Source organism: Daucus carota, chromosome 3, assembly GCF_001625215.2.
Source record: "Daucus carota subsp. sativus chromosome 3, DH1 v3.0, whole genome shotgun sequence".
NCBI classification, from domain to species: domain Eukaryota; kingdom Viridiplantae; phylum Streptophyta; class Magnoliopsida; order Apiales; family Apiaceae; genus Daucus; species Daucus carota.
In genome coordinates this window covers 13,806,843-13,831,588 of record NC_030383.2, presented here as the reverse complement: position 1 = coordinate 13,831,588, position 24,746 = coordinate 13,806,843, and the positions used below count along the sequence as shown (strand labels likewise).

The 24,746-nt window shown below is 43.8% G+C and overlaps 3 protein-coding genes across 4 annotated transcripts; 2 read left to right on the top strand and 1 right to left on the bottom strand.

Moving 5' to 3' along the window:
- The first annotated feature begins 103 nt into the window (after positions 1-103).
- On the top strand, positions 104-3,497 carry LOC108215065 (tryptophan synthase beta chain 1). Its single transcript, XM_017387397.2, has 5 exons — positions 104-689; positions 1,085-1,441; positions 2,109-2,551; positions 2,637-2,731; positions 3,169-3,497. Exons 1-5 carry the CDS (start codon positions 351-353, stop codon positions 3,342-3,344), a joined length of 1,410 nt encoding a protein of 469 aa, XP_017242886.1. The 5' UTR covers positions 104-350; the 3' UTR covers positions 3,345-3,497.
- A 7,008-nt stretch (positions 3,498-10,505) lies between these two features.
- LOC108214528 (glucose-6-phosphate/phosphate translocator 1, chloroplastic) lies at positions 10,506-24,491 on the bottom strand. 2 transcript variants are annotated; one of them, XM_017386572.2, is made up of 5 exons: positions 23,443-24,491; positions 23,106-23,331; positions 22,412-22,634; positions 11,810-12,023; positions 10,506-10,859 (listed from the first exon to the last, which is right to left on the bottom strand). In XM_017386572.2, the coding sequence occupies exons 1-5, from the start codon at positions 23,950-23,952 to the stop codon at positions 10,848-10,850; spliced, it is 1,185 nt and encodes a 394-aa protein (XP_017242061.1). In that variant the 5' UTR covers positions 23,953-24,491; the 3' UTR covers positions 10,506-10,847. The 2 variants fall into 2 exon arrangements, with proteins under 2 accessions (XP_017242061.1, XP_017242062.1); XM_017386573.2 differs by lacking the exon at positions 11,810-12,023 and having other exon boundaries at positions 23,443-24,399.
- On the top strand, positions 12,409-15,234 carry LOC135151609 (uncharacterized). The gene is made up of 4 exons (XM_064090310.1): positions 12,409-12,878; positions 13,331-14,058; positions 14,151-14,578; positions 14,656-15,234. Exons 2-4 carry the CDS (start codon positions 13,335-13,337, stop codon positions 15,109-15,111), a joined length of 1,608 nt encoding a protein of 535 aa, XP_063946380.1. The 5' UTR covers positions 12,409-12,878; positions 13,331-13,334; the 3' UTR covers positions 15,112-15,234.
- Positions 24,492-24,746: the final 255 nt, after the last annotated feature.

Here is a 24,746-nt window from a genome sequence, read left to right as displayed (position 1 = left end):
AAATTGAGATAAGATATTTGTTTCTAATTTAGCATTTTTAAATTTATAAATTCTAACAAACAAAAGTAGTCTAAAATCCAAACTAAATATTCCCTGATAAGTTAGAAAACCAAACTGCAGATTTGAATGGCCACAGAATTGATTGGGTGTTTCTATTGTAACCGAGACATGGCATCGGCAAATCTGATATGTTTCTGAAACCGAAAGGAACCAAATCTTTTATTCAGAAAACGGATATCAGATACCAAACGGTGCCAGATAAATTCATAAATAATCGATATATATAATCGACAGTTACACCAACACCAAAGACAAATAAAAGGAAGAAATAAGGACACATCAATCCAGACATGGCCTTCTCCACCACCACCACAAACCCAGCTTGCAGGATTCAAACCCTCGTCAAACCCTACCCGCAATCTTCACTCTTCCCCAATTTACCCCTCAATCCCCACAAATTTACGCTTCTGCCATCCAAACCCTCTTCCATTTCTTGCGTTCTTACCACCAAGCCGCAAGTAATGGGCCAAGAAGAGAACAGTGGGTCGGGTTTGGGTGTTCTTCAGAGACCCGATTCGTTTGGTCGGTTTGGGAAGTTCGGTGGCAAGTATGTGCCTGAGACTCTTATGCACGCGCTTACGGAGCTTGAAGCCGCCTTCAAAGCTCTTGCTAGTGACCAAGATTTTCAGGTGATTATCATTTTTAGAGATTATATTTCTTTTTGTTGTCGCTGATATGTTGCTTTATATCTTGTGTTAGCTTATGTTTTATATGGTAATTGTTTGGATTTATGCTTATTGTGTTCATGTTGTAAAGAAATGAAAAAGGGGTCCGAGGTGTTATTGGTTATGGCTTTGTGAAGCATTCTTTTACTGGGCTTATGTTATCCTCGAAATGAACTACTGTGTGGGATATTTCTTGCTTTTTTGAGTTGATTACTTGATATCGTAAATAAAATGAAAAAGGAATCGTCTTTTGATTTTAGACCGAGGTGTTACCACTTCAATGTAAGGCTTTGAAAAAACAAGATTTTAATTCAATATCCCTGGAATTTTATCTTTGATTGAAAAAACGATTTGTGCAGAAAGAGTTGGATGGGATACTGAAAGATTATGTTGGTCGAGAAAGCCCTCTTTACTTTGCAGAACGACTAACTGAGCACTACAAACGCCCAAACGGGGAAGGGCCACTCATCTACCTCAAGAGGGAAGATCTTAATCATACGGGTGCACACAAGATTAATAATGCTGTTGCACAAGCATTGCTTGCTAAACGATTGGGAAAGAAGCGTATCATAGCTGAAACTGGGGCTGGTCAGCATGGTGTTGCCACTGCCACTGTATGTGCACGCTTTGGCTTGCAATGCATTATTTATATGGGTGCTCAAGATATGGAAAGACAGTCACTTAATGTTTTCAGAATGAGGCTTCTTGGTGCAGAGGTATCATTCTTATACTCAACTTCTCTACTTTTCGACCTTGTTTAAACAAAATTTGAAGGCACAATTTGTTCTTGTATAAAGTAATGTTTATGTGTTAACACACTGGTTTATGTTTATGTCATGTTAGATGTTTCAGCAGTTCTTTGTGATGACTTGTGTCCTTGAATGTGCAGTAACTAGTTAGAAGGCTTGTAGATATATTTAACTACTTTTTTCCTCTAATTTCTATGTTACCTCATTTTACTAGCTGTATTTAGCAAAGTAAATTTTATCATGGCCTCATCCACAAACTATGTTACTGTTTGCATTTGGTTTATCTGGCTTCCTAAATTGCAATCACCTATTGTTGTGGTTCGATCTTTTAATTTTTATATTAACATGTCATTGCTGAGCTGAGGCTTATCTTCATACCTTAGTTTGGGTATAGGAATTATTGTTTTAATAAATTGGACTGTCTTAGCATATTGATATTATGTATGAAGCAGATCTCTTCTTTTCCTGTATCTGCTGTTTTTCTTATGCAACTTACTTTTTCAAACAATAACATGGTATAGATACATTGTATTCACATTGCTAGTTTGTGCTAATGTTCATATTTTAGTAATCCACATCTTGTTGAATTTGATCTCAAAACACTTTTTTTATTGTGAAATTATAAATTATGAAGGTCAGAGCAGTTCATGCTGGGACAGCCACATTGAAGGATGCTACATCAGAAGCCATACGGGACTGGGTGACTAATGTGGAAACAACCCATTACATATTGGGATCTGTTGCAGGGCCACATCCTTATCCCATGATGGTAAGAGAGTTTCATGCTGTGATTGGTAAAGAAACAAGGAAACAGGCATTAGAGAAATGGGGTGGAAAACCAGATGTGTTGGTTGCATGTGTTGGTGGCGGTTCAAATGCAATGGGGCTTTTTCACGAATTTGTTGAAGATGAAGATGTAAGGTTGATTGGTGTGGAAGCGGCAGGATTTGGCCTTGATAGTGGAAAGCATGCTGCCACCTTAACAAAAGGAGAGGTCGGGGTGCTGCATGGAGCTATGAGCTATTTACTACAGGATGATGATGGGCAGATAACTGAGCCTCATTCAATTAGTGCAGGGTACAGAAACTTTTGATAATTCTTTTTTAAGTTTATTATGTTCTTTAAATTTTAATTGACAAGAAAATTTCCTTGTGTTACCTAGACTGGACTACCCCGGAGTTGGACCGGAACACAGTTTCCTTAAAGATATGGGGCGTGCTGAATATCATAGTATTACCGATGAAGAAGCTCTGGAAGGTATGTGTCTACTCTTACATATATGGGCCCTTTTGGATGGCGGATGGGAATGGGAATCAGGAATCGGAATGGGGGGTATGGTATTAGGTACCCCAAGGAGTGTGGAGGAAATGATTACCCACTAAGTGGGAATGAGGTTCCCATTCCATACATTAAATTGATAATCCAAACACTAACACATGGGTTTAAGGTTCCGATTCCCGTTAACCGGGCTCATTAACCATGAACTTAACCCCCCAAAGTTCTGGTTTTATACACCCGAGATATATATTATGATGCCTATATGTCGTTACAACTTTGACATCTATTGTAGAAATATATCTGTTAGGCAATGATTTTCTCCCGTCCATTTCTCTGATTATTATAAACTAATTACATTTTTCTAGTTTCTCCAATCTAGTGTCTAATTTGCATTAATATCTTGTTGGATATGACAGCTTTTACAAGATTATCTCGACTTGAGGGCATAATTCCAGCGTTGGAGACTTCTCATGCACTAGCTTATTTGGAGAAACTGTGCCCAGACCTACCAAATGGGACAAAGGTTGTGCTTAATTGCAGCGGTAGAGGAGACAAGGATGTTCAAACAGCGATTAAGCATTTAAAATTTTAATGGGTGTGCTTCTGTAACTTCTATAGAGTTGTCCTGCCATAATGGTTATAACTTCTATACATGTGTTTGAGGCTGGTTTTCTGTCAAAGGAACACAAACTTTCTGTTTGAATAAAGTATTTGCATGAATTTGTTCTAAAAATTTGTTTTATTATTCTGATATGTAACAATCAGTCCTCTAGAAGTTTTTTGTTGACATAGGTACATCATTAAAAATATCATCAATTTTTATTTTTTTTACATTTTTTAAAGTATCATTTTTTACACTTATTTTAGGGCAACTTAACATGTTTTTGTAATAGAAAATAGATCTAGATTCGAAACCCTAATTAGCAAGTTGAACACAATAGCACAAAATCGACAACACAAATCAAGTTACGCACAAAAGAGACTCCAATTCCATTAATCAAAAGCACAAAAGGACTGCAGAACAGATCAGTACACTCCTGGGCGATTCGAGAGCCCCAGTATCTCTCCCAAATGTTTAACAACCTTACTAACTCGATAAAACCCTCTTCTCCCTTTTCCTCCCCTTTTCTATCACCTCTCCTGGTCCCCACCTTCTAGCAGCTTCTTTCCGTTGTTTAATTACCAAAAGAGCCCCCAACGGCTGTTTTCCCTTTCTTTCTAGCATATACTTGTATCCCCTTTGACCGTTGACCTGCATGCATGACATTACCAGCCCCCCAGAGAAGCACCTTGTCCTCAAGGTGAAAGTCAGGGAAACGACTACTGATCATGGTGGCATCTTCCCATGTCGCCTCAAACTCTGGTAAACCGACCCACTTAAGTAACACTTCCATGTGATCCTTGTCCACAACACCTCTGTAACGGACGTCCAGGACCTGTGCTGGCTTAACTACGAGCTCCAAGTCAGCATTCAATTGAGTGGGAATGGTCGGACAAGACAACGTCGTGCCTATTGCCTTCTTAAGTTGAGATACATGAAATACCGGATGAATTTTGCTTTCTGCAGGTAAATCCAATTTATAAGCAACTGATCCCACCCTAAGCAGTACAACAAACGGTCCATAGAATTTAGCCGCCAATTTCTCATAAGGTCGTTTGGCCAACGAACGCTGCCTGTACGGTTGCAATTTCAGATATACCATGTCACCCACTTCAAACTCCACATCTCGGCGCTTAGCATCAGCATTCAACTTCATACGTTGCTGTGCTCGCAACAAATTAACACGTAATTCGTCCAAAATAGCATCCCTTTCCTGAAGCAGCTCTTCAATACTATTTACAGCTGTCTCTCCATATCCCACACGAATAAGAGGGGGTGGGTCTCGCCCATACACCAATTTGAAAGGAGTAAACTGGGTAGACAAATGAGGAGATGTATTGTAAGAGTACTCAGCCCACGACAGCCACTTAAACCAATGCCGTGGGTGCGATCCAACAAAGCAACGCAGGTAAGTCTCTACTGCCTTGTTAACAATCTCAGTTTGGCCATCCGTTTGTGGATGGTACGAAGTACTTCGCTTAAGTTCCGTGCCCTGCAACTTAAATAGTTCACACCAGAAATTACTGAGAAACACACGGTCTCGGTCTGAGACAATAGAGGCTGGAAACCCATGAAGGCGGACGATTTCTTTGAGGAAAACAGCAGCTACAGAGACAGCAGTGAACGGGTGCCTTAAACCCAGAAAGTGGCCATACTTGGTGAATCTATCGACAACTACCAAGATGGTATCCACACCACTCGAAAGCGGTAAACCCTCAATAAAATCTAGAGAAATGTCCTCCCAAACTCGCCCCGGAATTGGGAGTGGCTGTAATAACCCAGACGGTAGCTGATGAGAACTCTTCTGCTGTTGACACACATGACAAGCTTGAACAAACATGGTAACATCCCTTCTCATCCCTGACCACTGCCACTCAGCAGCCAATCGCAAATATGTTTTGAGCTCCCCCGCATGACCCCCAATAGGTGAACAGTGATACTCGCGAAGTAAAACATCCTTAAATTTCGAGTTGCGAGGAATCACAATACGCCCTTTACTCAACAACCGCCCATCAACTACAGAGAAACCCTCAGGGTGTGGTCTTCCTTGTTCAATGTCGTCGATAATCTGACGGAGAATAGGATCCGTTCGCACCTCTTGATCCAATGATGGCCAATCCCAGCCTGATGTGGTCAGTAATGCCCCCAGTTCAACCTCTCCCACTGATTTCCGAGACAGAGCATCGGCTACCAGGTTGGAACGCCCTGGTCTATACTGTACGTCAAAAGAGTATCCCATTAAACGGCTAATCCATTTCTGATAATCACTCCCAATTTCAGTTTGCTGGGTAATATGGCGAAGGCTTTGTTGATCCGTTCGAACTATGAAATGGCGCCCCAGTAAATAGTATTTCCATTTTTGAATGGCCAAGCACACTGCCATCAACTCTTTCTCATAAATTGACTTTTGTTGAGCTCTTGTACCCAGCAGTTTACTAAAGAAGGCTAGGGGTTTGTTGTCCTGCATAAGCACTGCGCCAAGACCAAACCCCGACGCATCCGTTTCTACCACAAAGGCTTTAGTGAAATCCGGCATGGAGAGCACCGGAGCTGTTGTCATAGCAGTTTTCAAAGCCACAAAAGCACTGTCAGCTGCCTCGTTCCACCCGAAATTATCTTTGCGCAACTGATCCGTGAGTGGTCCTGCCACCTGGGCGTATCTAGCTACATACTTACGGTAGTACCCGGTAAGTCCAAGGAAGCCACGCAGTTCTTTTAGGGATTTTGGTGGTGGCCACTCCAACACGGCCCTCACTTTGTCAGGATCCACTGCCACACCACGGCTTGAAATCACATGTCCCAAATATGCTACCTCAGATTTACCGAAATCACATTTTTTCTTATTTGCAAACAAATTGTTGCTGGCCAGCACCTGCAGAACAGTCGCCAAATGAGTGCAATGTTCCTCCTCTGTTTTGCTATAAACGAGAATGTCATCGAAAAATACTAACACGTATTTTCGCAGCAAAGGCCGAAAAATATCATTCATGAGGGATTGGAACGTTGCCGGTGCATTCATGAGGCCGAATGGCATCACGAGGAACTCATAATGGCCATCATGTGTGCGAAAAGCCGTTTTATGAGTGTCCTCCGGCCTAACCAAAATCTGATGGTACCCCGCCTTTAAATCTAACTTTGTAAACACTCGCGCGCCGTGGAGCTCATCCAATAGCTCCTCTATGACTGGGATCGGATATTTATCCGGAATTGTCTCCTTATTAAGGGCTCTATAATCCACACAAAATCTCCATGATCCGTCCTTCTTACGAACTAGCAAAACAGGGCTTGAAAACGGGCTAGTTGATGGCTGGATGATCCCTGCTTGAAGCATCTCCTGGATCATACGCTCTATTTCATCTTTCTGAGCATGGGGGTATCGGTAAGGACGCACTCCGACGGGGTTACTGCCTTCCTTTAACATAATAGCATGATCGTGACCCCGAGATGGAGGTAATCCCCTGGGTTCTGCAAAGACTTGTTCAAACTGGTGCACTACAGGCTCCAGAAATGGGGGAATGGAAGGTCCCTGTGGAGTCGGGGCATGGCCTGATGTTGCCTTCAAGTGCTGAATCTCCACCAAATATCCTTGTTTCGCCTTCCTAATCGTACGCAGCATGGCCTTAAGAGAGATTTTAGACCTCACCAATGATGGATCCCCCACCAACGTCACCAAATTCTCCCCCATTTTAAACTGCATGACCTGCGTTTTCCAGTTGGTGGTGACGGGACCGAGCTGCTCCAGCCATTGTATTCCCAATATCACATCAGTCGCTCCCAAGTCCAATGGCAAGAAATCATCCTGAACAACCACGCCACCATCGAGTTGTAACATCACAGCCCTGCAAATGCCCTTACCCTTCCCTGTCTCACCGTTACCCAAAGATACTCCAAAATTCCCTTCATCTGAGATTGGTAAATTCAGGGCAGTAGCTCGCGCGAGTGACACAAAATTGTGTGTCGCGCCCGGATCGATCAAAACAATAACCTCCTGTTCGCCTATCATTCCCTTCAATTTCATCGTCTTAGGATTAGACAAACCCACCACCGAATTAAGGGACACCTCGGGTTGGGGTCGCGCCTCAACCACAATTTCTTCAGTTGGGGACGGTGGAGGCTCACTGCCCGCCCCCTCTGAACTATTATCATCCTCGTCCTCCATAAGCAAGACACTGAGTTCCCTCCGACGACATCGATGTCCAGCCACCCACTTATCATCACACTTAAAACATAAGCCCTTGGCCCTTTTATCCTGCAACTCTTTCTCTGTCAAACGACGGACTTCCCCCCCAGTTTTGGCTTGGCTCGAGCCTGAGTATTTAGGTAATGAGACCGAAGAGTGAGAATCATTAGCACCCATCGTCCAATTCTTCACCGACACAGATGGGGGTATGGACCCAGTTGAAAGGGCCACGGAGGGAGCAGTACTCCTGGAAGTATACGAAGCATTACTAGACTTTGACCAACTTACACCCACTCTGCGTGGTGAAAGAGCTGTATTCTTCTCTTCTACGCGCAAAGCAAGCTCCATGGCTTGTTCGAGGTTCAACGGACTTAACAAACGAACCTCGGCCTTGATTTCCTCCCGAAGACCATTCAGAAACTGCCCCAACAAAACTTCCTCAGAAATGCGGTCCAAGGGAGCCGCTGTTTCAATAAACTTCCGTTGATACTCAAGCACGCCACCTGTTTGCACCGTGGCTAGCCATTGTTCATAAAGAGAACCCCCAGATAATGACCGAAACTGACGTAATACAAACGTCTTGAGGTCAGCCCACCGCCGGATGGGATGTCTCTTGTTCTCCCACTGATACCAACGCAACGCATCCCCTTCCAAAGCAACCACGACAGCCTCCAAACGTTCCTCCTCAGTAAGCTTATAAAACCCAAAGTATCTCTCCACCCGCAGAATCCACCCATCGGGGTCAGAACCATCAAAGAGTGGCATATCCAACTTGCGATAGCGTCACTGCCCGGGACCACCGCCGGACCCCCCTCCTCCGTAAAAACCCCGATCTGGAGGTGTGGTCGCAAACAGACTGTGGGGTGTAAACCCACGATTTCCTGTAGAAGGGCCTTTGGAATTAGAGTCTGCGTTGTTGACACTGGGCTCGAGTTTATCCTGGCCAGTGGAAGGGATTGACTGAAACCCAGTAAGCGTAGAACGAATCTCAGCCTGAAAACGCTCCTGGTCAGATTTCCAAGAATGGAGGACGGTGTCCTGTTGCTCCCGGACACGATTAATACGTCCCTCCAACCTTGTCACCAGCGTCTCCATCTCCGCCGTATGTTTCTGGTTAGCAGCGGCCTGTCCCTCCAACAACAATTCCACCAAAGAATGTTTCATAGAGGCCACTGCTTTCTCCACCGCCGTAGCCACCAACCCAGTCAACTTCGCCTCCAAACCCCCGAGTGCATCCTCCAGTTCTTCCACCCGTTGAGTCACCGTAGGCGTCGTAGGAGCCATGGATCGTTACGCTCTGATACCACTTGTAATAGAAAATAGATCTAGATTCGAAACCCTAATTAGCAAGTTGAACACAATAGCACAAAATCGACAACACAAATCAAGTTACGCACAAAAGAGACTCCAATTCCATTAATCAAAAGCACAAAAGGACTGCAGAACAGATCAGTACACTCCTGGGCGATTCGAGAGCCCCAGTATCTCTCCCAAATGTTTAACAACCTTACTAACTCGATAAAACCCTCTTCTCCCTTTTCCTCCCCTTTTCTATCACCTCTCCTGGTCCCCACCTTCTAGCAGCTTCTTTCCGTTGTTTAATTACCAAAAGAGCCCCCAACGGCTGTTTTCCCTTTCTTTCTAGCATATACTTGTATCCCCTTTGACCGTTGACCTGCATGCATGACAGTTTTTCTAATAGAATTTTATATTTTGATAATGTATGAATCTATTCAATATCATTTGTTAATACCTTTTATGTATTTTAATTTAAAAGGTATGTACTTGTATTTTTTATTTGAAATACGGATACAAATATCATAATATTATTTTTGTATATTTCATTTATTGCTATTTTAATTTTGAAATTATGCTTATTATAAAATATTAGAATACTACTACAAGATAATTTCTATTTATCTATATTTTTGTTACATATAAGGTACTTATATTATAGTTTAATTTCGAAATTACTAGTCTTAAAATTGTGTGAAGCGGGTTGGTGTATATAGTTAAAGATTTTTTATTTATAATTTAACTTTAATCATATTTTATAAGTGGTTTAGTATTGTTGGATGTTCATATTGTTTTTCGCATGAATTTTTTTTATATAATAAGTTGAAATTTTATCAAATTATATTAACTAGCTGATTATAATTTTTCTGAGAAATTTGCCTTATATATATATATATATATTTTATATTAGAAATCAGTAGTATAATAAAATCAAATATTTTTATCATGAATCTGTAGTTTTCTAATTTTAATATGATAATGTATTTTATTTATTAATTTTGAATCATTTTCATATTTTTTTATATGTAAGAGAAATGATAATATTTATTTAGTATTGGACTGCTGTTTACCTGAATTAGATAATTTTAAATTTAAAAAGAGTTAAAGTTAAATTATAATTCGTGTTTGTCTTAAAATAGAACTTATACCCATCAACTTGAAAGGAAGTGGCTACCGGCTAGCAAGGCTTGAAAGGAAGTGGCTAGCAAGGCTTGGCTACTTGCTATTCAATTCAGCGCAAATTTCACAAAAAATATAACAATATTATCAAACTTTATCAACTTCAAAAGAAGTGGCTTGGCTACCTGCTAGTTAATTCAGCTGGCAAATTTCACAAAAATTATAGAAAAATGCTAGAGATCCCAAAAAATTGTCCCAAATAATTTTCCCAAATGATGTGTCCAAATCTGATTGGCTGAATTCACTCCCATAATAATGAGACCCCCGCAGATTCATCAATCAACCAATCATAACTAGCCACTTGTATGCCACATCATTTGGTAAAGATTTTTAGGAATTTTTTTTGGGGTCTCTAGCATTGCCCAAAATTATAACAATATTATCAAACTTTTAACACTATGAAGGCTTGAGATGAGATCCACTACATAATACCTCCCGTGTCAGAACCGGACGGTGCATGCTAATAATTAGTACAGAAATTTACCACAAACAGTAGATATTGGAAATCACTCCCAGTATATAAATTTATAGGGTCTGCAAATTTAACGTAAAGAACAAAACTTGCTCATCATATCGATTACAATTTTAGATTACATTGGATGTAGGCTTCACTTATTGGTCCCAAGAAGTTCAGTTCTCTCCAGATGCAAAAGATAAAGAAAGAAACAATATCTGTCCAGCAGCACGTATATACTATAGTTTTTCTTCTAGAACCCGTTATTACTAACTACAAAGAAGAACCACCCAGCGAGACTGAAAGACAGCAAAGGCACAACAGTAATCCTACCAACACTCCGTTCATTCTCTTATTTATTGTACAAGAAATTTGTCATATCAGCTCACTGCTTTGCCTGTTCAAACACACATAAGAAAACAAAATGAAGAAATGAAAATAATGCCTATAAGTAATAGTTGTACAAGTTTAACTATATTTGCATCTATATAAAAAAAACAGTGACCGGCCCTAAAATTTACTGCTCTGTTGGTTCTTCTAGTCAATTCTAAAGAAAAGGGTACCCAAATAGTTGATAAAAGCTAACCACCTCACTTGTAAAGCTTTAATGTATAGCCTAGCCAACTTAGATGTGGTCCTCAGCACACTTGCAGAAAAACTCTTTAACAGGTAAGGGCATTGCCCTCAAATTGATTTTCCAATAGCTGCTAGCACAACTTTGCCCTCTTATTGCACAAGTCTAGTTATGTTTGAAAAACTAATATATGCAATATCTAGTTAGCGAACAACCTGATGCGAAATGTTTATATTCACAGCCTATCATGCTTGAGCCTCCCAAATGCTATTGCATGCCCTAGGTAGTGTTACTAGGAAATGGGGATAATATACCTTATCCTTAATTTGTTGTCACTAGGAGTAGGACAACTGAAGATATTGGGCCTGTTTGGTTGCAGGAAGCAGCTTCTGCTTCTGGCTCCTGCTTTTCTTGACCCGTTTGTGTAAAGAAGTAGAAGCACTTTTAAGAAGCTGTGAATGCTAGCTTCTCTCTCACAGCTTCTGCTTCTTTTCCAAACACTTTATTAACTTATTTCCTTCTCACTTCTGCTTCACTTCTTTAGTTTAAGCAAAAAGTCACTTCTTTTAAGCCTACCCAAACGGCCCCATTAGTTGATGTTAAAATATTATAGATGGCTGCCTTGGATGGAAATTGACATTTCTTTGTTTGCATATGTGATTCAACCTCAACTCAGTTGTATTTATATCCTTGACTAGTGGCAGCAATCAGACAAAGTTATCAATTTATTCAAGACATTTATGTTTGGTCTATACAAGACAATTATAAATTACCTGAGAATACAAGAAGGTTCCAAAGACTGCGATGGCAGCACCTAGAGCATTTACAGGTTGGACAGGAGTACGGAATATGATGATAGACGATACTATGACAGATATTCGTTTCATGGTATTTCCGATGCTAAATGTCAGCGGAGAGATCTCATCCAGGGACATATATGAGACCTGATTGTATAAGTGATAAAATACACTCTGGGCCACCACCCACCTGTTGGGAAAAAATATCAGCCACATACTCATTGTTACAACAAAATGAACTAGATAATACTTGTTAGAGCCAAAGTTCTGCCGGATACCAAAGCCGAAGTATGACCTGAAACAGAGAAGAATGCGAGGGTTTGTCCCCCCGATTCACCTCCGGTGTGAGAATAAGTTAGTGGCTCTAGGAAGGGTTTAGAGAACTGCAAGCGAGTATGTAAGAATGTATAAAGTTGTGTATGAATTTTACCACTGATTTACCCACTTTTTATAGGAGGAGGAGGAGCCCTGCTATGTAACGTTCCCGCCCGATGCGGGAGGGAAGTTATGATGAGTAAAGGAGGCGGGATTCTCTCGCCTCGACCGTTGCCATAGTAACGTTTAAGTCCAAACGGTGGGCTGGACCTGCTTTGGGCCGTAATGGATTGGGCCGAAAGGCTTATAACCCAACATGTCCCCAGGCTTCGGTCGGGTTTCAAACGCGGCCGAAGCCTAAATTGTCTTTGACCGACCGACAGGGTGAGGCTGTAGTGGGAGCTGAGCAGTTGTTTCGGTCTGATTTCAAAATGCTTGGTCCGATGGACGCGTGGTGTCGTTTGGGCGCCGGATGGCGTGGCCTCGAGATACGCGCTGAATCTGGGCCGTGCATTCCAAAGGGTGCCATTAATAGGGCGCGCCTTTTCACAATTCGTTTATAAATACAAATCATTACCACCCGTTTCTTTTCATATTTCCAATATCCTCTTGTTTTCCTCTCAACTCTCCATTCTCTCAAGCTTCTTGCTCCCAGGCGATAGTTGTTAACCGGCGGTGGTTCTTTTTCCGGCTTCTTTCACCCGTTTTCTCCACATCTCTTCTACGACAAGTAAGTTGTTCTCCCCTCTTTGTCAGTTATCATCCTTTATGTTTAGGATGCTGCTAGATGTTAGTGCACTGTATTTTGTTGCTTTGCGTATTTTCTTTCCTGGTAGGAGTTGTCCCGCCGGCTTACCGATTTTTGGGGGGTTTTTTGTTCTTGTTATGTGCTTGCATTGTACTGGTAGTCGTAGATCAGGATCGCAGTAGGGGTTTTCCGGCGGTCTCTGAGTTTATAACCGGTGACTTGTCGCCGTCGCTTCCTCCACTTATTGTGTTATTTGTGCTTTAATTCTTGTTTGAGTTTTGAATGTTTGTTGCCTGAGTCGGCTTTCTAGGGTTAGGTTAGTCGAGTCCTGCTGGCCCGACCCGATTCGGCCCTCTGTACTCGGGCTTGCTTCTTTTTCTTCTTTTTCTTTCTTTCCGAGTACATGGCTCATGTTTGCCTTCTCTCGTTTGCAGGCAAATGGATCGGTCGGGTGACATAGTCGGGACGTCTTATTCGGCCGCGGATCACTTTAGCGATGTGCTGAAGTTTCCTATGGCCAACTTTCCTTCCTTACTGACCGAAGCGGATCTGAAGTCGTTTCGGATAAAGTACCAGATACATCGGTCGTGGGATATTTATCCAGCCATAGAGAGCGATTGTATCTACCAAACACCTGAGTCGGAAGAAGGGCACAAGTGTGTGGGCATCTCCGAAAACGCCTTTAAGTGCGGCTTTCGGCTCCCGATGCTCCCCCTGCTGAAGAAACTTCTGAAGCAGACGGGGATCGCCTTAGGCCAGTTGGACCCGAACGGATTTACGTACATAAACGTATTCCAGCATCGGTGTCTGATGGCCGGCGTGTCTCCTCGGCCAGCTCTCTTCTGGAATCATCATGATTTCAAGAAAAACGCCAAGAGCAATGGCTTTTATACCATCGGCCGCAAGACCGGCCGACCGAATTGGTGTGAAACCAACTCGAGCAACAAGGGTACCCACGAACGGTGGTTCTACCTGGGGGGTCACTCGATCCACAAGTTCTCTCTGTGGAGGGAGGTAGACCCCTCCATCATCACCACTCCCCCTCTGGTCGGTAAGGACCTGGAGGACTTTGAGAAATTGAACAAAGTCCAGGAGCCGAACCGGATTCTGCTGTCGACCAGTCGGGAGAAGGAGTGGCTCTTCACTCTTTGGGGTAGTGACGGTAGTCTTTCTATTTCTTCTTTGCTTTTCCCTCGATAGTTGATCACTTGATTTGTACCTGTTTATTGTTTTAACGCTGTCTTCTTTGTGCAGTGTCTTCCCGAACCGAAGCCCTGAAGAGGAAGACGGCGAAGGCCATGGCGGCAAAGAAGGAGGCCGAAGCAAAGGCCCGCGGCGAAACAACAGTTGGTGCCATAGTCCAGGCGGATGTGGCGAAGGAGAAGACCCCGGAGGTTGGTCGTGTGGAGGGGACGGTTGAGAAAGCCTCCGAGGTGGTGGAGATTCCGGCCGCCGAAGCCTCTAGGAAGAGGAACAGGCCGGACGGTTCATCGGAGGTCCGGCCTTACATTCCGGAGTGGTCGGTTTTGGCGACCGATTCGATTGCGATCCAGGCTCCTGATCGGATCAAGGAAGTTGCGGGCGATCTCTGCCGATCGCAAATGTTGCCGGCCGACCGGGGGACCTATGAGTCGGCGACTGCTCTGCAAGCGTGCGAGCAGCTGATGTGCTTCCTATCTCTGGTAAGTGTTCTCATCCTTTAGTCCCTTCCACTTTATGGGCCCGGTATATCTTTTTTAACTTGTCCATTTATGCGCAGGCTTCTCCTTGGGCGGCGGCGGTGACTGATAAGGTCCAGGACATGCAGAAGCAGATGGCTGGGGTGAACGCCCTTACTATTCGAGCCAATCTGGCTGAAGATACCCTGGCGGCCCTGAAGACGGAGCTGGATGCTGCCCACCAGGACCTGAAGGACCTTCGGGAGTCGGAAGGCCGTCTGAAGGGGCAAGTCGATACTCTGACCAGGAGGGTTCAGCGCCGCAACCTGGCGTTGAAGGCTGCCCGAAAGAAGGAGAAGAAGACGAGGAAGCTTCTTGAGAAGACCGAGGATCGGTTCCTCGACATTGGATATGACGAGGCGGTCCGTCGGGCTCACAAGGAAGGCTTGGATCACAAGTTACTTTTGGACGAAGGAGCTTCTGATCCGGTCGGCCGTGAGGATCCGGACGAACCCCTTGTTGTTTCATCCGATCCCGAGACTGACTACTCGGAGTAATTCTAATTTTGTACTTTCATTGGCCTTCGGGCCATTATTTGTAAAAACGATCTGCCTTCGGGCTTTGTATAAATATTTCGCCTTCGGGCTTCTAATTAATTTTGCCTTCGGGCTTGCTTTTCATACTTGGTTTTATCTCCATACATGTTTTTGTTTCTGATGTATGTCTTAGATAGTGTATGTCTTCGACCGGTCGGTCTCCATACTTTTGTTGTCGCAACCTTTAGGCCGACCAGTAAGCTTTTTTGCGACTGTATGTATGTCTTAAACCGAAGGGTTTCAATACATGTTCGATATATATATATTTTTTTTTATATGTACGTCTTTGACCGTTCGGTCTCAGTTTTACGTCTGACCGACAAATCTCGATACACACTAATTGAATTCGGAAATGCGCGTCTTTAGCCTTAAAAATTGGCTTCAGCACAATGCCTCGATCCCCCAATATTTGGGGATTGTTATTATCTTTAAGTTATGTATTCGATCGGCCCCATTGTAGATAAAAACAATCGTGCAAATATTAAGTTAAATCAAGGATAACTCCTTTGGTCCCGTAATTTTGATCAGGTTGCCCCTAGTTACGGGATCGGTCGGAGTGTTAAACAAGTTGAAATTACTCAAAAAATTTGAAGTAGGAGTTTTTATTCCTTGGAAGGGAAACAATTACATAATTGTAATGTATTACTGTAAGTAAAATATTCGGGCGGGAAGCCTTACTGATAATATTTCCGGAGCTGGGAAGCATGCCAGGTGTTCTTAATGGGGCTTCCATCCGGAGTGGCAAGTTTGTACGTTCCCGGCCGAACTATCTCAACAACAGTGTAGGGGCCTTCCCAGTTTGGCATAAGCTTTCCTTGCTTCGTCGGCATGGAAGTAGCCAAGTCTCGGAGAACCATGTCCCCAACTCTGAAAGAACGTTTTCGGATACCCGAATCATAATATTGAGATGCTTGCTGTTGGTATCGGACGTTCCTCTGATGGGCGGCTTCTCTTTCTTCTTCTAAGAGATCCAGGTTGCCTCGGAGGCCATATTCATTGGTATCAGGATTGAAGACCTGGGTTCGGTAAGATTCCAGGCCAACCTCAACCGGGACAAGCGAGTCGGTCCCGTAAGCTAACCGAAATGGGGTTTCTCCTGTCGAAGAGCGAGGAGTGGTTCGGTATGCCCACAGGACCCAAGGGAGCTCTTCGGCCCATAGTCCCTTAGCTTCTCCAAGGCGCTTCTTGATTCCGTGGAAGATGATCTTGTTTGCTGCCTCGATCGCCCCGTTTCCTTGGGGGTGACCGACCGAGCTGAACCTCTGTTGAATGCCGAAGCTGGCCAAGAATTCCTTGAACTTTTTCCCAACAAACTGGGTGCCGTTATCGGACACACACACCATCGGTATGCCAAACCTCACAATTATCTGCTCCAGGAAGAATTTCTTGGCAGCCTGTTCGGTGATAGCTGAGAGCGGTCGGGCTTCGACCCACTTTGTCATGTAGTCAATGGCCACTATGCAATATTTGGCTTGCCGGGTGCTGGTTGGTAGGATTCCGACTATGTCGATGGCCCACATGGAGAAAGGGATTGGGCTGAGGACCGAAGTCATTTCTTCCGGGGGTTGCTTCGGAACATTGCTGTGGATTTGACACTGTCGGCATTTCTTTGAATAGTTGGCTGCATCTTCTCTGATGGTCGGCCAAAAGAATCCCTGTCGGAGTATCTTTAGGGCTAGGGATCGGCCGGCCAGGTGCTCGCCGCAGATGCCTTTATGAACTGTCTCCAGGGCTAGAAGTTGTTCTTCTGGATCTAAGCATCGGAGCAGCGGCTGAGAGACTGATCGCCTAAAGAGTCGGCCCCCGATCAGTGTGTAGCTAGCTGCTCGGTACTTTATCTTTTGGGCTTCCTTCTTCTCTAAGGGCAAGAACCCTTTTTCCAAGTATGCTCTGATGGGGGTCATCCAATTTATGCCTTGATGAATTTCCAGGCAAGCTTTCTTGTCGACCGAAGGCATTTTTACCTCCGTCAAGTAGATGGACCCCGTCAAATTCTGTGTTTCGGCCGAGGCTAATCGAGAGAGAGCATCGGCGCGGCCATTGTCTTCCCGACCGATGGCGCTCAATTCAAATGTTTCGAAAAACTGAGTTTGTTCGCGTACTTTAGCGGCGTAAGCTTTCGTTCGGGGCTCTTTCTGTTCATACTCCCCAGAAAAGTGCTTGACAACCAGCATGGAGTCGCTGAAAGCCCTCAAGTGCCTTACCTCCAGATTTTTGGCTAGACCCATCCCTGCCAAGAGGGCTTCGTACTCGGCCTCATTGTTGGTCAAAGGGAAAGTGAACCGGATGGCTTGACAAATCTCAAATCCATCGGGACTAGAAAGGATCAATCCGGCCCCACATTTTGACCCGGCCACCGACCCATCCACAAACAACTTCCACCTACCAGGAGTCCGAATGAGCTGTTCCTTCGGTTCCAAGTCCGTCGGCCCGGAAAAACGGCACTCTACCATGAAGTCAACCAAGGCTTGGGCTTTAATGGCTGTTCGGGGAACATACTCTAAGTCGTATTCCCCCAATTCTACAGACCAGGCGACGACTCTGCCCGAAGCCTCCGGTCGGCTGAGAATCTTCTTCAGAGGTTGGTCGGTGACCACTTGTATCGTTCGCCCTTGAAAATAGTGTCGCAATTTTCGGGAGGCCATGACCAGCCCATATGCGAACTTCTCGGCATTCGGGTATCGGGTTTCGGCATCCCTCAGCATATGAGACACATAGAAGACCGGATGTTGGTTCTTCTCGTGCTCCTTTACCAAGACCGCACCAAGGGTTCGGTCACTTACTGCCAAGTACAACTGGAGGGTCTCCTTCGGATCGGGCCTCAGCAGCAGAGGGGCTTTAACCAGATATTCCTTTATTTCTTCGAAGGCCTTTATGCAGTTCGGCCCCCACTCAAAATTCTTGGCTCCCTTCAAAACTTCAAAGAAGGGGAGCGCCTTTTCTGCCGACCGAGAGATGAACCTTCGGAGGGCTGCCAGTCGCCCCGTTAGCTTCTGAATGTCCCGAATGGTCTTCGGGGCTTCCATTTCTATCACTGCCTTTATCTTCTCGGGATTCGCCTCGATCCCCCTTGCGCTGACCATGTACCCTAGGAACTTGCCACTACAAACCCCGAAGGTGCACTTGGCGGGGTTGATCTTCATGTTGTTCCGTCTTAGGGTCTCGAAGCATTCCTTGAGGTCATCGGCGTGATCTTGAAATAAGGACTTCACTATCATATCATCTACGTAACATTCCATGTTTCGGCCTATCTGATCGGCGAAGACTTTGTTCACCATCCTTTGAAAAGTGGCCCCCGCATTTTTCAGGCCGAAGGGCATCTTGATGTAAGCATAGGTTCCCTTCGGGGTGATGAATGCTGTCTTCGGAATATCCTCGGCATCCATGGCGATCTGATGATACCCTGAGAATGCATCCAAAAAGCTGAGTATTTGATAGCCAGAGGTGGCATCTATCAGCTGATCGATGTTCGGCAAAGGATAGTGATCCTTCGGGCAATTCTTGTTGAGGTCGGTATAATCGACACACATTCTCCACTTGTTATTTGACTTTTTGACCACCACCACATTTGCCAACCACTCTGGATACTCGATTTCTTCAATGAACTTGGCCTCCAGTAACTTCTCCACTTCGGCCTCAATCACTTTTTGCCTCTCCACAGCGAAGTTCCTCTTCTTCTGCTTCACGGGCACAGCCTGAGGATGAACATTTAGCCTGTGCCGAGCGATCGACTCATCCAACCCCGGCATATCCTCGGGTCCCCAGGCAAAAACATCATGGTAGCGACGGACCACATCAATCACTTTTTCCTTCAACCCTGGCTCCATATCTTTACCGATCCGAACCATTTTTCCCGAGCACCCTGCATACAATTCCACCTCTTCGGTTTCGGTGCCCGGTTCGGCTATCGGGTTTGAGAGATCATTTCCAAACTTCTCCAACTCAATATGGAGGGCATGGCCGCTGCCCCCAGGACCATCTTCGGTTCGGCGCCGTTTGTTTCCTTCGGCGCCACCTAGATCCTTTTCTTTCTCCAAGTCTTCCAGCATAATGATCCTAGCTGCCTTCTGATCACCTCTCATCTCTCCCACCCCCTTTTCGGTCGGGAACTTCAACTTAAGATGGGGAATAGAGGCAATGGCTTCGAAAGCAGTGAGAACAGGTCTCCCCAAGATGGCATTGAAGGGACTCTCAACTCGGACCACATAAAACTTGACCTGTTTTTCCACAGTATAAGGGGATTTACCGAGCAATAGGGGCAAGTGGATCGTACCTTCGATCGGGACCGGCTGATTGCCGAAGCCATAGAGGGGTGCCTCATAGCAGGTATCGATCTGCTTGCCTTCCAGGTTCATCTTCTGGTAGGTGTTGTAGTAGAGGACGTTAACAGAACTTCCCCCGTCAACCAGAACCTTCCAGATCTTGTTTTGGCCGATCACGGGATTAATGACCAACGGATCCTCGTGCGGCAGCATAACATCCTCATAATCTTCTTGTGAAAACATTATAGGATACGACTGTTTGGTGGAGTTGATGCTATAGAGGTTGTAGACCTGTCGGGCGTACTTCTTCTTAGCCGTTTTGCTACTTCGGTCCAGAATTGTTCCCCCGAAAATCGTTCGGACCTCACCTCTGTACCTCTCACCTTCTTCGGGCGCCTTCCCTTTATCTTCTTTGGGACCCAACCGATCCCTCAGATCCTTAACATACTGGTTCAAATCTCCAGCCTTGACCATCCTCTCTATTAACTTCTTCAAGTGGTAGCATTCATCGGTATTGTGCCCGTTGTCACGATGATAGTCGCAATACTTATCAGAGTTTTTCTTGTAATCTGGGATCTTCATCTTCGGCGGTCGAACGAATCCTGGTTTTCCTTTAATTTCGTTAAGAATCTTGGAGACAGATGTATTCAGAGGAGTGAACACAGTGCTGTCTCTATCTCTCCTTCGTTCGGCCCCCCGATCCAGCTTTCCATCCCTTTCATCTCTCCTGCCTCGGTGGCTATCATTCCTTTTTCCCCTGCCGTCCGAACGGGAACTGTACCGATCATCTTTCCGGTCGCTCTTGTGTCCCCCGATGGATTCCATCTTCCTTCTGATGCTTTCTCCCCGCAAATAGATGTCATTCAGCGATTTAGGGGGTATATCATACAAAGATGATCGGAGCTTCTTACCCTTCACCGGATCCAGACCGGCCGTCAGGAACCCTGCAGCCTTCACCTTATCCAGATTAGTGACCATCCCAGCTTCTTCCTTGAACCTGGCCAAGTAGTCGCCCAACTCCTCATTGGGTCTCTGTCGGCAATGAATTAGGGCTTCTGTATCCTTCTCTCTTCGGCACAAGTGAGAGTAGTGCCTCAAAAACTTGCGTTTCAATTGATCATAAGAACTGACCGACCTTGGTCGTAGGGATCGGTACCACATCGTAGCGGATCCCTTCAGGTAGGTCTTAAACATCTTGCATAGCATGATGTCACAATGTCCCATTCCAGTCATCAGGGACTCGTACTTGTCGCAGTGATCGATCGGGTCGCCCTTCCCGTTAAATTCATTCATCTTCGGGAACTGTCTACCCGGGGGCGGCCGATATTGCTCGATCTCCTCGACTATCACTGGCTCATGGGTCAACGTCTTGTCCCCAAACATGGCCTTCTCCATTCGGCGAAGTCGGTCCCTAACGTGGGGACCTCCCTCTCCTTCGGTATCCGAAGGTGTGACATGCCTGTGACGAGGCCCTCGGGAATGCGACTCGGAGTCCGAAGACCCGTCTTGGTCTTCCCGATTCCTCTTCTTATTTCCTTCGCCTTCCGGCACTCGATCTCCTTCGGCCTCCAAGGCCTCTCGGAGGGCTCTCTCTTGGAGCTCAATCTCTTCCCTTTGTAGCTGGAGGGCCTTCAGCCGGAGTTCGTCGGCTTCCCTCTTCTTGGCTAGTCGGGCAGCTTCTTGCTCCTTGGTCTTGGAAGATTGGGCTTTAGCAGCCTGCTCTTCTCGCCATTTCAACAGCATCTGCTGTTGTTCTTCGGGGGTGGGCAACAGCCCTTCGGGACTATTGCCAAAGTCGAAACCTGGGTTTGGGTTGGAGGTATTTCCAGTGGTTTGTTCGGTTGTGTTTGTCATGCTGTTAATTTATGAGAAATTCTACTTGCAGTTCCCACAGACGGCGCCAATGTTAGAGCCAAAGTTCTGCCGGATACCAAAGCCGAAGTATGACCTGAAACAGAGAAGAATGCGAGGGTTTGTCCCCCCGATTCACCTCCGGTGTGAGAATAAGTTAGTGGCTCTAGGAAGGGTTTAGAGAACTGCAAGCGAGTATGTAAGAATGTATAAAGTTGTGTATGAATTTTACCACTGATTTACCCACTTTTTATAGGAGGAGGAGGAGCCCTGCTATGTAACGTTCCCGCCCGATGCGGGAGGGAAGTTATGATGAGTAAAGGAGGCGGGATTCTCTCGCCTCGACCGTTGCCATAGTAACGTTTAAGTCCAAACGGTGGGCTGGACCTGCTTTGGGCCGTAATGGATTGGGCCGAAAGGCTTATAACCCAACAATACTATATAACTAAATTGAAATTATCATCCAAGTTCTCATTTTACCAAGATATGATCAGGGCACTGCATAAGAAAACTTTACCTTTCAAACTATAAAGAAAATCATCTATTAAGCACCATAACTTAAAAATTTTTGTTTGTTCAAACGTACAGCTAGACTCAGATAGTAAGAACTCTACAGGCTACTCTTAAGAACAAGAAGACAGAAATTTGTTTAATCCTTTGTAACAGTATCTAATAGATATAGTTCCTTATTCTCTAGCATTGTAGTCTAGTGGATACTCCCTTTTCTTAGTAACAATAGGTAAAGGGTTGAAGTTTCATTGGAAACGGACTGTTACCGAAGGAAACAGGTAAAGGAGAGTAGAAATGGTTAAAATTATCTGTGACCTCAAATTATCAACAAACTCTTTGAGTTGTGATGGCAGGAACAAAGAATAGACCTCCAGTCAAATAGTGTTTGCTAATAAACAAATGGCCGATAGTTACTTCTGTAATGACCTTGCAACAACCGTCAACTGAACTTCAATTATTTTTATCCACACATGAAAAACTATGAAGGGATTAAAATAAGTAATCTTGTTAATTACATAATAATCAATTGGAATTATATGACTATCATATATTGACAGAGCACTACCATATTACCAATATAGAATAAAAGGTTTAGTTAGCCTGTAAAAAGTGAAATAGGTAAATAGTAGTTGATCTACCAGACAAAGTTTGGTCCAATCTGAGAGATGGCCTCTTTCCATCCAAGTGCCCACATCTGTGGTCCCTCCACAGCAATTGCAAAAGGTGTGAGTATTAAGAGAGATAAAATTGATAAGCAAGCATAATAGTTCATCCCGCTGACAGACTTCCCCTTCATGCCCCTCTTTGAAAATATGTTTCTAAACACAAACGCCAAGTTTGAAATCATTGCCCCCATAAAACCTGAAGTTGACAGAACACCAACACAGCCAACACAGCAGAAGTATTAGAAATCTGCCCCTAACTTAGATCTGCAACACAAAAACTACATTCAAAGCCCAACTAATTCCTTCTAGATTCAAGAGACCGCATAGTGCCAGATCTGTAGTCAACCAGCTATACGAGTAACTTGTGATGCATTTCAAAAAATAAAGAAAGAACAAGTTGACCTGTGCATTTATGATTCAAAAAATTGTACACAAATCACAATGTTCACAAAAAAGCGAAGTTAAAGTTCTAATCATATCCACGGTTTTTAATTTACCAATAAATTGCCTGAATACATATTAAGCTTTGATGTCTTATTTTCTCAGGACCAAAAGCTTAAACATATATATACATCAATTATCCTACCCATCCCCAGCACCAACATATAATATAAACCAAACACACCAAGGAAACAACAGATTTAATCAAGGGATGTACTCTAGTTACCAATCATGTTAAAGTTGAGCTCAGTCAAAGCAGCAAGACCGCAACCACCAATGATCGGCAGGAGAGACAAGTAAACCGGCATCGGAAATGTCTCCCCCAAGATAAACCTCGACACGAGAACACTAAACGCAGGTTCACCACTCTTGATAATATGAGTGAAAGAAACAGCAACCTTTGACATACTCACAGTAGCTGCTACATGTCCAATAGTATGTGCCACAGCAACCTAAACACACAACCAATAATCAAAAGACAAGCCCATGTCAAAAACTCAAAAACAAACAAAACCCAAATCATAAAAATAACTACAAACACAAAACATCCTAATTTAGCTTACAGGGAGAAGGGTTTTCCAGAACTCCATATCAGTCTTTGGTGCTTCAACAACCCTTAAAGCCCAAGAGACCAACATTATAAGAGAGCCAGCAGCAAGAGATAAAGTGGAAGTTAACCATGGAAAGGGAAAAGCATTCAACACCTTCTTGTTATATATATTAAACACAACATTTAAAGCCCACCATGTTGCAAAATATATACCAATCTTAACCTTTCTTGCGGCTTCAATTGATGTTTCTGTCTTACCATCAATAGGCTTATCAGCCTCATAAGCTTTACATGTGATCAAAGAAGATGAAACTTTCTGATCCTCTTGAAGCTTCCTATTAATTGATCCAAAACAATTAATTGAGCTACCAACAGAAGAAAGATTAGGTTTTGTTGCTGCGACCACACAACTCTTGCCGGACAGAGGCGCCAGATGGCACAATCTCCGGTGATTCACCGGATTCTTTCGCCGGAAAAAATCAGACCCATTGATCCCTATATGTGATTGCTTCAAAGAGATCATCTTCACAAAGAATCAACCAAGATGAGATTTTTAAAGAAAAAGACTGAATTTTGAGAGAAAAGATAAAATCTTGAAGGGATCAAAGATGGAAGAGTCGTGCACTGGTCAAAATAGACAACAAAAAGGAAAGCCTTGAATACGGGTGTGTATTATAGGGTTTATATATAAAAACCCAGGAAAATAGAATATTAAAAAAAATCAAACTTGTCAACAAATTTGTATAAAATGAGGCAAACAGAATGTGAAACTGTGAAAGAGGGGGTGATTAATTAGTTAAATTAAAGATATAATGAGAAATAATGAGAAATAGTGATCTGAAATCCCAGTTGGAAGTAAATGAATCATGTGAAATCTGTGATGAGGTGATTGTAATAGTAAAAGTATGTGAAGACTTTTGATGAAATTGGAAGTTGGGGGTGGCTGACAGCTTAATAAAAGGTGGTGGTGCTTGTAGTAGTGTATGTATAGGAGTAATAATAATATTATAGTGAGTGGGGTGGGGTTGAATCTTCTAACCTAACACATTGTACATCTTCTGTGAACCCTCTCCCCCCCCTTTCTGCTTGCTCCATTCAAATGGAACATGTATCGTAAGTTGTAACTTGTATGTCTATAAATATCTCCATTCAATTAATTAATATAATATACTTCATTTGTCTCCCATTTTATTATCTATTTATTTTAGCACATAATCTATTATAAATATTAATTTATTTTAAGTTTTTGTTAGTTCTTTTCTAAATAAAAATATATAATTTTTTATTCAAACAGAATATGAATGTATATTTTACCTA